We start from the raw sequence: 14,887 nt of genomic DNA on the forward strand, positions 1-14,887 counted from the left end.
TCACAAAAGATCCTTATCACTCCTAGGTCTAGAGCTATAAGTGTGTTTTGGACATTGCTCTGAATTCGTTCTAAAAACTAAAGGGATCTCTTCCGCTGTCCAGTTGTCTAGAACACTTCCAGGTGTGTAGGGGAAAATGCCTGACAAATTTTCTCTTTCAGTCTCCTCTTCGTACATGACGTTGATGTCCAAGCTTTCCAGCCTTTCTTCTATAGCTCCTGTCATTGGCGTATCTCTCTCGGGATGAATGATTCCCCCGGACACAAATGTTTCCAATATATGAGGGAATATCATTGGTTCCCACTTAATCTCCTCCCCCGTTAACCGAGCTCTCCTTCTTTCTTGCTTCTTTTTCAGCTCCTTTCTCCTTTGTTTCGCATTCGGCTTAAATTCTAAGCCGAAGCGGTCTCTCTTGTCCTTCAGCATTGGCGTTTCAACCCTTCCTTGCAGATGTCTCCCAAGTCCCCTTCCGAGTAGGGCCCATTTTCCAATCGTCAACTGGAGGCTCATCCTCGTGGTTTTGGATAATTTCGGCACCAGAATTTTGCTTCCCTCAGCGATGAACGTCGCATTAACAAATTCCAAAGATCAAAATGGGCATTCGATTGCTTCGTCATCTGTCTCCAAATATGGTGCATTATTGCTCACAGTTGCAATAATATCTTCTTCAGACTTAATCGTTATCAACCTCCCCTCCGATACCAGCTTCAATTTTTTATGCAACGAGGAAGGCACTGCCCCAGCTGAATGTATCCAGGGCCTCCCCAACAAGCAATTGTATGAGGGCTTGATATCTATTACGAGGAAATCCACCTCATACGTGTTTGGCCCAATCTGAAGAGGTACCTCGATTCTGCTCGTCACCTTTCTCTCCGTGCGATCGAATGCCATCACGATGTTCTGGCACTCCTTCATCTGAGAGCTGTCTATAGGTAATCTATTCAGCGTGGTCAATGGCAGGATGTTCAAAGCCGATCCATTGTCAATCAATACGCCTGGCAGCATATACCCTTTACAGCGTGTGGTGATATGCAGGGCTTTAGTCGACCCCATGCCCCCGGGTGGTATCTCGTCGTCATTAAAAAAGATATAATTGTCGGCACTTATGTTGCTCACCAAACAGTCCAACTTGTTAACAGAGATATTGTTGGCAACATATGTCTCGTTTAAGACCTTTATTAGTGCGCTACGATGAACTTCCGAGCTTAGAAGCAAGGCCAGCACCGAGATACGGACTGGTTATTTACGCAACTGTTCTACCACACTATATTCGCTATGCTTTAGGAATTTTAAAAAACTCCTTGGCCTCCTCTTCGTTAACTGGCTCGTTAACAGGTTTGGCTGCTTTTCCCTTTATTTCCTCGACCACCTGTGCTTTTCCTTTTGTGGGTTGTGCCTCCTCATTCGCCGTATCGTAAACGTGTATAGGAACCCCTGTCTTGACCCCCTCTTGAAGCTTCAATCGGGCTCTCCTTTCCTGGTATCGTTACACTGCAATCATAATTCCATGGGACCTTTTTACTGTCTTTGTAGGGGATGACTGCAGGTCTTTGGATTATGACCCTCGGTGGCATTTGAACTCCAGCTTTATTATTTTTGGGTCTCGATATGATCACCATGGGATAGTTAGGTGTTTGATTGTGCACCTTTGATTCTCCCTCGGATGCTCATATATCTCCCTCTACGAGGTTTTTAGCATCTTCATAAAATTCCATTTCTTTATTATCCATCATGTTCTGCACGAGGGCCCTGAATTCCACACATTCTTGGATTTCATGCCACACCTCATTGTGGAACTTGCAGTAGTTCCTCTCTTCTTTGGATTCTCTCCTCAAATCCAACACGATCAAACCTCTCTTGACTATCTCCTTCCATACTCGCCTCAACGGAGTCCTGACTTTCGCAACCTCATACTTGGTCTTCTTGTTCAAGCCTTCACATATCCCATTCACTCCTTGGTCGGTATGACTAGAGAGTGGGTTTCCTGCTACATTAGGCGTGGCTGGGTCGTCAAACCTCACGACCCCCATCTTAATGAGTCTTTCGACTAATTTCTTAAACGCAGCGCAGTTTTCGATAGAGTGCCTGGTAATTCCCGCTTGGTATTCACATTGGGCGTTTGTGTCATACCATTTGGGATATGGGGGCTGCAGTGGCTTAAGGTAGAAAGGGGACACCACATGAGCGTTGAACAGGTTCTGGTACAACTCCCTATACGTCATGGGTATAGGGGTGAATTGTGGTCTTTCTGTGTTCTCCCTTACGTTGGATTCTTGTCTTACAGAGCTTTGCTGATTGGTGGTCACCATCTTGGGTTGATTTATGGTGAATGACTTGGACTGACCTTTGTTAGATGTGCTCGTGTTGTTCACTTCATTGTTTCTTTTCCTCGGGGCTGACTTCCTGGTACTTTCTCCGACTTCTATCTTACCGCTTCTTACGACATTTTCGATCATTTCCCCTATTATCACTATGTCGAAAAAGCTCTTGGTGGCGCTTCCCAACATATGAATGATAAAAGGGGCTTTCAAGGTGTTAATAAAGAGCATTTTCGTCTCTTTTTCTAGAAGTGGCGGCTGAACTTGTATGGCCACTTCTCTCCACCTTTGTGCGTACTGTCTGAAGCTTTCATTTGGCTTTTTCTCCATATTCTGGAGAGTGATTCTGTCAGGGACATGTCCATCACATGACTGTATTGCTTCATAAAGGCCTGGGCTAGGTCCTTCCATGAGTTAATTTTAGCTCGGCTTAATTGGTTGTACCACTTAGACGCCGCCCCGACCAGACTATCTTGAAAGCAGTGGATTAATAGCTAGTCATTGTTAACATATCCCGTCATTCGCCTGCAAAACATAGTGATGTGGGCTTCAGGGCAGCTCGTTCCATTGTATTTCTCGAATTCGGGCATTTTGAATTTAGGGGGAAGGACTAAGTCTGGAACTAGACTCAGGTCTTTGGCATCAATCCCTTGATGATGATCCGCGCTTTCCCTGGCTTTGAATTTCTCCTCGAGCCATCTATACCATTCTTCCAATTGTTTTTGCGAATCTATCCTCGCCTTTTCTTCGTCGGCAACTTCATCCAAATCGGGAACAGATGGATAGTTCAGGTTGTTGACAAGGTTAGAGCCTGAGCCGGTTTGGAAATTCATCGGTATTGAAGCTCCAGCCTGAACCTGCTGGGGCATGATCGTGACAGATGGTTTCAGTAAATTAATCTCGGGCTTCATCGGTACATGTGTTGAAGTGAAGCCAGGGGGTATTGGAGATCTTCATTAGTTTCCTCAACTTGGTCCATGAGGCCCTTTCCCTTATCCATTCCTCCCGACAGCAATTTGGATAACTGGGACATCATTTCTCTCTGGGACTCCATCATTTGCTCCTTCATCTCTTGCTGAATCTTGCTAGTTGCTCTTGTATTTGAGACTGCATTTGTTCTTGCATTTGTTCTTGCATGTCTTTTTGCATCTTCTCCAATTTCTCCAGTCTCTTATCCATTGATTTTTTTCTTGTATCGTAGGGGTGCGTGGTTGGTTGGTTTTCGTTGGTTTCCAGGTTACTGAAATAATTTTTAGTTAATTAATTAGAAAACTCTTATGGCCTTTAATGCATAATGATATGATGTAATGCAAATGCATGAATGCAAAGGAGGCATCAATTTTGATTCAACTGCCCTTAGAAAATTTCACTTGAAAATAAAATCTTTTACAAAAAGCCGAGTTACAAATAAAATTTCGCTCTAACACTTAAAGTTCTAATTTTTCTAAGCAACGAGGCCAGCTCTTCTCCGCGCTCTGACTCCAACTCATATTTCACGCTCAGTGTGTCCACCTGAACCGCTAAAATTTGCAAGTAGTCTGCTACCTCCTGAATCTGGGTTATGGCTTCCCCCATAAGGTAATCTCTGTTTCTGACTTGGTCTTGCGCATGGTGAAGCTGCCCTTTCCAATGATCCTCATTTGCCTCGAAAAACTGGATCTGTATCTTATAGTTTTGCAGTGACGTCTCTAACTCTTCTATTCTTCCTTTCATTTCTTCTATCTTGCTCAAGCTCGCCCTCAATTCTAATGTGGTGTTGCGGTTTCGGTATTGATGTAGAGACTTCTTGAGTTCTGCCACTCTAGCCCTTAATTCCCCTTGCTCATTTCTACTTTCCGACAGACTTTTCTCCAAATCTTCGTTTCGTGCCTGAGCTTCTCGAAATTTCCTTTCCCACCGGTCGGTATTAGCCTTTTCTTCTCGAATTTCATGGCACCATTGTTCGAAAGTGTTACCTAAACCCGCAGTCCTCATAGATAGGCGCAGCTTCTTGTAGTCCGTCTTCAAGCTATCTAGATCTGCTTCGGCCTTAGTTTTTCCTTTTCTCTACTTCTCAGCCTCTGACCTCTGAACATCAGCGTCTAATCTCAGGTGCATCTTCTCTTTCTCCAATTGTTCGATCTTCTTCCCAAGCTCCAGACTCTTCTTCTCGAAATCTGCCTTATAATCTCCAATTCTGATGGGGCGACTTGTAATTGTTCCTCGATAGGTTGAGCATTCTCCAAGTTTGGCCTAGGAATATTATCATTAATCCTCTTCTTAAACCACTCGCTGTACTCGGGTGTTACCATGGAACCGACGGCTAACCTCTTCATCCAACAAGTCTGCTTCCAAGCATCTGATAATTCCCGAACTCTCTTCTTATAATGGGCACCTTTAAACGAGAATTCACTCTGAGTAAGCCCATAGGTCGTGGGTACAAACTGCCTCGACTTATATTGCCTCAAGGCTATCAATGGAATATACCCGGTAGCTCCCCAAATTCCTAACAACGGCACCCAATCGAAGTTACCACATCGGTACATGATCTCGTCAAGAACCATCCAATAAGCTCTCCACTCGATATCCCCCTCCTTGAGGTTCTGAAGGATGTCCATCCACTTCTCCTCCGAGATATCCTCTCTCCTCTATATAGCTGCCTTTTCTTTCAACGGGGAATAACCCTCGGAAAAGACTCGATAAGAAACTTTGTCTACCTTCCAAAAGTGCCCGTGAAACCATGCCATCAACAACTGTGTACATCCAAGAAACCGCCCCTCGCCTATCTTCCGACATCAGCTCAAAGATCTGAATGTTTCTGCCAATATCGTCGGTACAGGTGTGATTCCCTTTTCAAGGCGATCGAACAAGTCAATGACCGCTTCGTCCACGTGCCTCAAAGCCTTAGGAAAAATCACTAATCCGTAGATGCTTAAGGCAAATATGTCGACCCTCTTTCTTTCATCTGGATGAGTCAAGATCAAATCTCGCAAATTCTCCCAAGGGATACATTTGTTGTCTCCTTTTTGCTGAATCCGAGCAGTGACCCAAGGCTCGTTCATCCCAGAGATGCTCATCAGTTTCTTCAAGAAGGTCTGACTACTAAAAACCCGGGCATAAGTCTTTCGGACCTGAATTTTGGGACACCTAAGCAAAGTAGTGTATTCCTACATGGTAGGTACCCAATCCACTTCTCCAAAAGTGAAACACTTGTACGCAGAATTCCAAAACTGCACCAAGGCTCTGAACAATGCTTATCCACTCTAATGTCTAGCAGATAGGATATGTCACCATAACCTTGGTAAAACAACTGCTTGATCCTTTCATCCCAACTAATCCAAATGTCTTTCAACTCTTGCAGCTCATTCTGTACTACATTGACGCGAGTGAAATCCTGCAGCTCCGACGCATACCCTTCTACCAAGCTATCCCCTCTCTCAGATTGTAGCCTCTCTGACCATGCACGAACGGCCGCATTATCCTCGACTTTACTAAGAAATTCATTCTCCATGTCAAATTTTCTAACTTAGTAATTGAATATGGATTAACGCCTCCTTTAGTATGCAATGTCATGCAAAAAAGACAATCAAAACAAAACACCGGTTAGTATCAAATAATAGCAATAGAATGCAAGCACATAAACGATAATTATAACGCATATACGGGTAAGTACTAAGGCTCGATGCAGCTTCACCCAAGGATAGCTCCTAAGGTTCACTATATGTGGTTTAGTTCTAGGAAAAGGGGTACCCAAACCAGCAGATTCCTCAATCCTCACCCATTATAGGCTCATATAGATCGAGTTCGGTTCGAGGGGATACATTTCCTTTGTAACACCCCGTACCCGAGACCGTTGCCGGAGTCGAACACGAGGGGTTAACGGGCTTAATCCATTTACTCTCACAGTCCAATTAAAAATTTTCCAGACGAGTGGCTAACTGCGTCACTGTCACCTTAAAACTCATAAATTGAGTTCCACAACTCAAAAATCAGATTCGTAATTTTTTCCCGAAACTAGAAACGTATATCCATCTACAGATTTTTTTCTAGAATTTTTGGTCTGGCCAATTAGTACAGTTTATTAGTTAAAGTCCCCCATGTTACAAGGATCGACTACACTGACCTTTGCGCATTACGACTTGGATATCTCCCTGTACAGGGCTTCAATACTGATGCCATTTATTTCTGTAGAAACTAGACTCGAAAAGGAATCTATACATAAATGGCATGACTTCTAAATATCTCTGGTTAATTTATAATGAATTTCCAAAGTTAGATCAGGGAATCCAGAAACCGTTCTGGCCCTGTCTCACGAAAACTTTAACATCTCATAATATAATGTTCATATGAATGTTTCGTTACTTTCCTATGAAATAGATTCATAAAGGTTCGATTGCATAATTTATTCCTATTTAATTCCATTCCTACTATTTTTAGAGATTTTTCACATCCACATCACTGCTGCTGCCAGCATCTATCTTTAAGATAAACTTTACCTATTTCATGATCCTCCATGGATCATCTAGAGTTTGTCATACATATACCAAAGGTGATCATGAATAACCATTCCCATGACTAACCGTTACCAACATTTCCATACCTCTCGACGGACGACATACAAAATGATTATAATGCTATGATCAAGTATACTTAAGCCATTTTCGCATGGCTATCCAAATTTACACAAAACCGAAAGGCACATGACCTACAACAAAAGGGTAGTCCTATACATTGACCAAAATATCCTCTCACTACTAGTCTATTCTATACATGCCATAAGATATTCCAAAACGTAGCAAGTACCAAACAGTGGGTAGTGATAGTGTGACTAGTTCTTGACGATCCCGAACTGTAGCTTCCAAATGAGATCTATAAAACAGAGGAAACAAAGTACACGGAGTAAGCATTAAAATGCTTAGTAAGTTTCAAGCAGTGTCAACAGATAACAATCAACTTATAACATAATTGTTCGTATTTTTACTTCACTCTTCCTTCGGGCATACCAACCCTTTTTCCGAATATGCACGTCTCATCATATGTAATAGGCAGATAAATTCTCACTTGATGGTGACCTCTTATGATCATAGGTACATTACCTATTTTTACCTGACTTTCCACATTGACCAAATGCACAATAATCATAGAACAGTCTTATTGCTTTACTCACATGTACATCACATAACGACCTTGTGATTTAGTCTAAGTCCAACTTAAATATAATCTCAAATACATACCTGACCAACTTAACACATTGAATGTATTTATTACTAATTGTCACTGTGAAGTCGCATAATCTTACGCTTTACTTGAATCTTCAGCAAAACCTTTAGTTCGGGGCTTACCCGGACAAAATCTCCACATGTAGTCATCGGGTCATTAGAGCTCGGATGTAGTACGAGCACGAAGCCTACGGTCATTAATCAGTGATAATATTCTCGCATAAAGCCTGCGGGGTTTTAACCCGGATATAGTACTGACACAAATGCCCTTCGGGACTTATCACATTTATACACTTCCACATCCATCACTTTGGCCACTCGGCCCTATCACATATATACACTTTCACATTCATCACATTGGCCATTAGGCCTTATCACATATATATACACTTTCACATTCATCACATCGGCCATTAGGCCTTATCACATATATACACACTTTCACATTCATCACATCGGCCATTAGGCCTTATCACATATATATACACTTTCACATTCATCACATCGGCCATTAGGCCGTATCACATATATATACACTTTCACATTCATCACATCGGCCATTAGGCCTTATCACATATATACACACTTTCACATTCATCACATCGGCCATTAGGCCTTATCACATATATACATCTCATACATATTTCATATTTTTCTTGTACATCAATTTCAGCAATAGCTTATAAGCAACTCAAATAGTTTCATCAAAGTTTACAACAAAATCACATATTCACTACAAGCGTTTTCCCGAGCAACATCCTTTGAATTGTTTATAACTGGAGCTACAAAACTCAAAATCAATTGCCGTTAATTTTCCTGAATGTAGACTCATGTATCTTTCATCCATAAAATTTTCAGAATTTTAGGTGTGGCCAATCAATACCAGATTTTTCTTAAAGTTTCCCCTGTTTCACTGTTTGACTAACCTGACCAGTCTTCACTACGAATCAAGATTCTCATTGTACAGAATTCAAAGTATGTTCTACTTGATTTCATTTGAAACTAGACTCATTAAGGAGTCTAAGCATATAAATTTTATCTTGTAACCATTTTTGTACAAATTATAGTGATTTTCTTAAAACCGAACAGGGGATTTTGGATTCATTCTGACACCATCTCACAGAAATTTAAATATCTCTTTATAGGAAATTTCCTTACTTACACGGTCTCTTTTATAAGAAACTAGACTAATTAAGCTTTGATTTCATATTTTATTCAGCCTATAATTCCACACCAAACATTTATAGTGATTTTCTAAAATCACGTTACTGCTGCTGTCTTGAGCAAATTATTACAATTTGCTCTTAAATTTCCAAGTCCAAACACTTAGGAACTTACCATTTGAGTTTAAGACATATCATGGCCACATCATATCTTATTAAATCAAGTCATTATATCCTATTATAGTTGAATTTACTCGACATTTAATCACTTAAAACTTACCTCGGAAGTTGCCGAACGATTATGACGGCTATTCGATCACCTCTTTCTTTCCCTTATCCAACTTTGATCCTCTAGGCTCTTGAGCTAGATCAAACAATTTACTTTCCAAATTAAACATAGTCATACAACATCCATATACATTTTATACTAGCCGAAATGTACCATCAAGATATACTTTACTCAAATAATTTACATTGGCCGATCATGTATAATGTTTTGTAACTTAATAAACTTATCATACATTATGTACTCATAATATTTGTGCAGCCAATTATCCATGGTCATACACACACAATCAAAAATAAATACCAAATTTTCATATCCTTTAGGCCCTAAGCCGAATACACTTGTCATGTTCACCTACATTTTTCAAGTACAACATTCTCATATTCGGCATTAGTATCAAGCATAATAGCTAATTCTTCCCACCATTTCATCAATGCAATCATACCATCACAAATCAACTTAAAATAACCATATCTAATAATCAAATACCTATAGCATTGCACATTTCTCACATAGCAAGTACAACTAAATTCATTATTAATATATATATATATATATATATATCTAAACACTTAACTACAAGATTTAATCACCATTATCAAATCATAAAACAGCTTATAACCATCATCTATATTTACTTCACATAAACCGAAATAACCATTACATCATCTTTAAAACACTTAGCATTTTACCCATTTAATCAAGCCAACTCTCAAGACCATTCCATCACACAAATTATACCATAAATCATACTTACAATTTCAGTTAATGCATGACCGAAACTCACCATCATTAACATCATTATCAAACCAAAACCAAAACACATCTATCATCCGTATACCAAGCTTACCAAAACAAACTACTATGAGTTTCAAGCTTATTGACCGAATCTCAAACCTCAAAATTCTAAGTTTAATCTATGGGATGAGTAGAGTTTGAACTAATCATCTCAAACATGCATAGATTTTCAAGAATCATTCAATACATACCTCATTCTAGCCATCTTCTAAGCCAAAAATCAAGGCAACCAAACTTTCTTCTTTCTTTCCTTTTTCGGTCAAGAGGAACAAAGAGGATGAAGCCTCTTTTTTTCTTCTAGGTACGGCAAGATGGGGGAGAAGAAGGATGACACACCTTGTTTCTATCACTCTCCCATTCTTTTAATTATTCTTTCTTCCATACTATAAAGCCATTAACTATTGTCATGCTAAAATAAAATGCATATAATATCTATCAACCATCATTATGGCCGGCCACTAAATTAAAAGTGGTCCATTTGACATGCAAGTCCCTCATGTCAATAACTCATGCATTATTTGGCCACTTTAAATTTCACCTATCACATTTTCAAGTCCTATCACATGGGTCCTTTCTTATAAATTAGCACCTAATTGATAAAATCAAGGCACGAAATATTCACACATACAAATTCCACATACAATAAGCACAGAATATAACATCTAATTATTTTTGTGACTCGGTTTTGTGGTCCCGAAACCACTTTCCGACTACGGTCACATTAGGGGTGTCATATCTTTATGACCATGCGGAGATGAAAATCTCACAAAATCATAGGTACAGATGTACCCCGAAAGCAATCCACTAGCCCATGCGGAGGTGAAAACCTCACGAAAGCGTAGCTTCTTACTCCCACTTAGAAGGTGTGACCACAGTGGTCATGCCATGAAATGCAGTGCTAATCTACAAAACCCGCACCAAAACAAACATACAATCAAATGCAATCGAAAGATACATGATTTTTAAAATAAATTTTCAGTTTTTTAACAAAAGGACCGTAAATAATCAACTTTTATGGCTCAACTCTCAAATTCAATTCCCCAGTGGAGTCGCCAAGCTGTCGAAACCACCCCCCGATTTAAAAATAATTTTAAATTTAAAAAAAAGGGAAAGTCGACTTTTGAAAAATGAAACATGGAGTCGCCACCGATCTTTTATTTTGGGTGTAACCGGATCACCTAAGAAATTGATTATTTTAATAAAACATTCTCGGTTTACTGAAACACGATTTTGGTCTTACGAAAATATGAGAAAATGGGTTCGGGAGTCGGTTACGCATGAGGAAGGATTAGCACCCTCACTACGCCCAAAATTGGTACCAAATTGATTAAATACTGTCCTTATGTCAAAGCTTAAAAAATGTTTTTGAAATGTGGTTCTTGTTAATAACGTTTAAATAACCCGAGTGGGTTACCAAAATCTTTTTGTTTCGACGTCCGAAAGTCTATAATTCGAAATTTACAAAAGGATGCCCAACTATTTGGTCCAACGAAAAACCGAAACCCAGCACAATAGGGCACGATTCCTCGAATTTCTGAACATCGAACATTGCCTCACCTTAGAAAATACGAGTGAAATTCCGAAGGGATCTTCGATTGTTTTGAGCAAAAGAGAAAGCGCAACCCAGCACGATAGGGCTCGATTCTCAAATCGCCAAACATCGAATATCGAATTCGTTTTGCAAGGTTTTTAATAACCATGAATGAAAACCTAAAGGAATATTCGATTATTTGAGCAAACGAGAATCACAACCCAGCACGATAGGGCATGATTCCCGAATTATCAAAAGCCAAATATTGCTTCGTTTTAAGTAATTTTTAGAAGATATGAACGAAATCTTGAAGGGATACTCGATTCTTTTGAGCAAATGTGAAATTGTAACCCAACACGTTAGGGCACGATTCTGTGAATTACTAAATATCGAATGCCGTCTTCGTTTGGAAGAATTTTAAAAGACATGAATGAAATTTCGAAGCGATATTCGATTATTTTGAGCAAACGCGAAATTGTAACCCAACACGTTAGGGCACGATTCCGCGAATTGCCAAACATCAAATCCTGTCTTCGTTTTGAAGAATTTTTAAAGGAATACTTATAAAACTAGCTTAAAACGTATTATTTCGACTTGAAATAAGATGAAATTGATCATAAAAGTTCGGACTTTATAAAACCACATTTCAAAAATCAAGTGAAACGATGATATGGGGGCATATATGCATGAAATACAATCGATTAATGAACCCTAAAATATAACTAACCTAAGGAACATAATCCGATTACAAATCACGCATGGGGAACAATTAACGTGGCAATAACGAATAAATAAAATGCAATGACGGCATACATGGCATAATAAAATTATTAGAGGCATAAAATAAAACGTAATCCAAAGAAGCAATATGGTATAAGATTATTTTCGAAGCACATAATGTATAGATTGACAAATTTATATAGAAAATAAGAATGTAATTCTTAAAATAGATATTATAGAAAACGATTTTGAATTAAGTCACATGCAAAATGTTTAAAACAAGTTCATTTGAAAATTGACAAAGCACATGATAACTTAAATAATATATATAGAGTACGAAAAAAATAAAATACATGATGAAATATAATACACGAGGTAGATTTACAAAATATATACATAAATAAGTTAGAAAATAATCACTTGTAAATGATATAAAAATACATGCGGCTTTAAGTTAATTTTATAATAAAATATATACAATAGTTTTAGGAGCGCCTATATGCATATATGCAAAGAGTACGATGTATGTAAAATTCATAAATTTAATATAATATATATAGACTAAACATAAGTGTCACCAAAATATATAATAAAATAGCTTAAGGGGTATATAATGTAAAATTATGTAATAAGAGATGAGAATAAATTTAAGAGAAAACATAGGTGTAAAATAATATAATATTAATAATATGTATAAAATAAGATGAACCTTATTGTAAAGTATATACATATACCTAAGTGTATAAAAGAACATTTTAAACAAACTAATTTAAAAGAAAATAAATGAATAAATATATATAGTTACATATAGATATTTGTATATGCGTATATAAATGAAAGTATGAATAATAAAATATGGTCATGCAAAACTTAATAAAATACTTCAAGATAGTACATTGAATGGTGAATAATAAGTAAGTTTCAAAAATAGAAGGGTTTCAAAGAATAAAAATGCTGAAAATAACAAAAAACTCAATTGAAACAAAAATAAAACTAAAAGGATCATTAATAAATAAAATCGATTCTTTGAAATTAGGAAAAGGACTAAGTTTTGACGCGTCTTGCGAATGCAAGGGACTAAAATTGGAAATATACCAGAACCCAAAATGATGCGTTTAGGCGCGGATTAGATTGCACTCGTGCGCAAAATACAAAGCCCAAATTAAAAAAAATGAAATGAATAAGACACCATTGAATGTCCGTACAAAAAGGAGGGGCCAATTGTGAAATAATACCCTCTCCGCGAGAGCACGCGGGTCCCAGGGTGGAGAAACGGATCAGGTCGGGCGCAGTTATACGACACCATTTGGAGAGCTATTAGACAGGGCCTAAAACGGTGTAGTTCGAGGTTGAATAAAAGGGCTAAATCGACAACTTTGGCCGAACCTAAACCCTAACATCATTTCTTTTCTCTCCAGCAGCCCCTAAGCCTCTCTTCTCCTATGCCAAGCCGCAACCATGTCGATGGCCGGCATCCTTAGGCTACATGCAAACACTTTGTGGCTTTGAGGTTCCCCTTAAGTCTCCGATTTCGGTGAAATAAAGGAGAACCGATAGCCTATTTTCCAGGTAAGGTTTTGTCTCCTTTTTCTTTTATTTAGATGTAAAGAACGAAAAAGAAAATCAAAAAGGGAAATCGAGAGAGAAAAGAGCGTAATAAACCCCGGAGATTCAAAAGCAAAAGATCACCTTGTTCTATTTTTTGCTTTCTATTCCTTCTGAATGTGTGTGTATTCTCTGTGAATGTAACCTTTACAATGATTACAGATCCTGGCTTTATAGCCGAAAAAAGAAAGAAAAAATAATAAAAATAAATAAAAAGAATTTGACATTTTTTCTTTGTTTTTTTTCTGCTCTATGCTGTTGTTGCGTTTGTCCCTTATTTCGCAGGTACAGGTGTGCGCTCGAGTACGGGGTCATGTGCTGGCACAGGCGTGACTACTGGACGGTATGGAGGCCAGGGCTGAAGCTTGGCTGGTTGCGGCGCAAAGGGGAACCTTAGGGTTCCTGAGGATTGCTTGACCTTTGGGCCAATCGGGCTGTATTTTGGGTCTAGGTTAATGGGCCATTGTATTTGGTTTTGCGTCTAAACAATGGGTTTGGGCTATTGTAATAATTTCAGACTAATGGACTTTTAATAATATTTGTTGGTTTTTTAATATATATATTTATTTATTTATTGTTGTATATTTGGGTTTCTAGTGGGCCCAGGCAAATTTGCCCATTTACAATCATAGTTTAGGGATATTTGGTACAATTAACTCTTCTCAAAATAAGTATCTAATAAAATTTATTGGTATTATAAATAAGTAATGAACTAAATTACTTAACTATTTAGCTCACGCATAATTTTTATATGTTTAGAACTTGAACTTAAACAAGATTCTAATGTCACGGGCCACGAATCAAAGCTCGTGACCATTGCAAAAAAAGTGTCCCATAGAGATTTACATATTAAATGGGGCTCATTTGACTCACTTAAAGTCTTGGTGGCCTAGTAAAGCAGTTAGGGGAAATTATGGATACCTTGATAAATAAGGAAAGTAATATTAGAAGGTTTGTAATATGATAAGATTTTATTTTCTAATCTTGGAAATTGTGTAAATCCTTTAATTGTAGATAGGCTTCGATCTCATCTGTGACTGTTATACCGTAGATTTTGGGGGAGCTCAACTATAAATAGAGAGCCTCCCCCTCATTTGTAATCTTTCATTGTATCCGTTATTGTTTGAGTAAAAAAATATATTGAAAGAATTTACTCCAACACCTTGTGTGCATTGATTTTCTGTGGCTATTCTGTTCTTTCGAGATTTTTTTATCTTTGAGATTGCTTTCACTATATTTTGGTGTCTTAGAGAAATTCTGCGAGAATT

At 38.2% G+C, this 14,887-nt stretch overlaps 1 protein-coding gene across 1 annotated transcript; it reads right to left on the reverse strand.

Moving 5' to 3' along the window:
* Positions 1-3,225: 3,225 nt before the first annotated feature.
* LOC108477538 (uncharacterized) lies at positions 3,226-4,292 on the reverse strand. The gene is made up of 2 exons (XM_017780078.1): positions 3,915-4,292; positions 3,226-3,486 (listed from the first exon to the last, which is right to left on the reverse strand). Exons 1-2 carry the CDS (start codon positions 4,290-4,292, stop codon positions 3,226-3,228), a joined length of 639 nt encoding a protein of 212 aa, XP_017635567.1.
* Positions 4,293-14,887: the final 10,595 nt, after the last annotated feature.

This window comes from Gossypium arboreum, chromosome 12, assembly GCF_025698485.1.
Source record: "Gossypium arboreum isolate Shixiya-1 chromosome 12, ASM2569848v2, whole genome shotgun sequence".
NCBI classification, from domain to species: Eukaryota; Viridiplantae; Streptophyta; class Magnoliopsida; order Malvales; family Malvaceae; genus Gossypium; species Gossypium arboreum.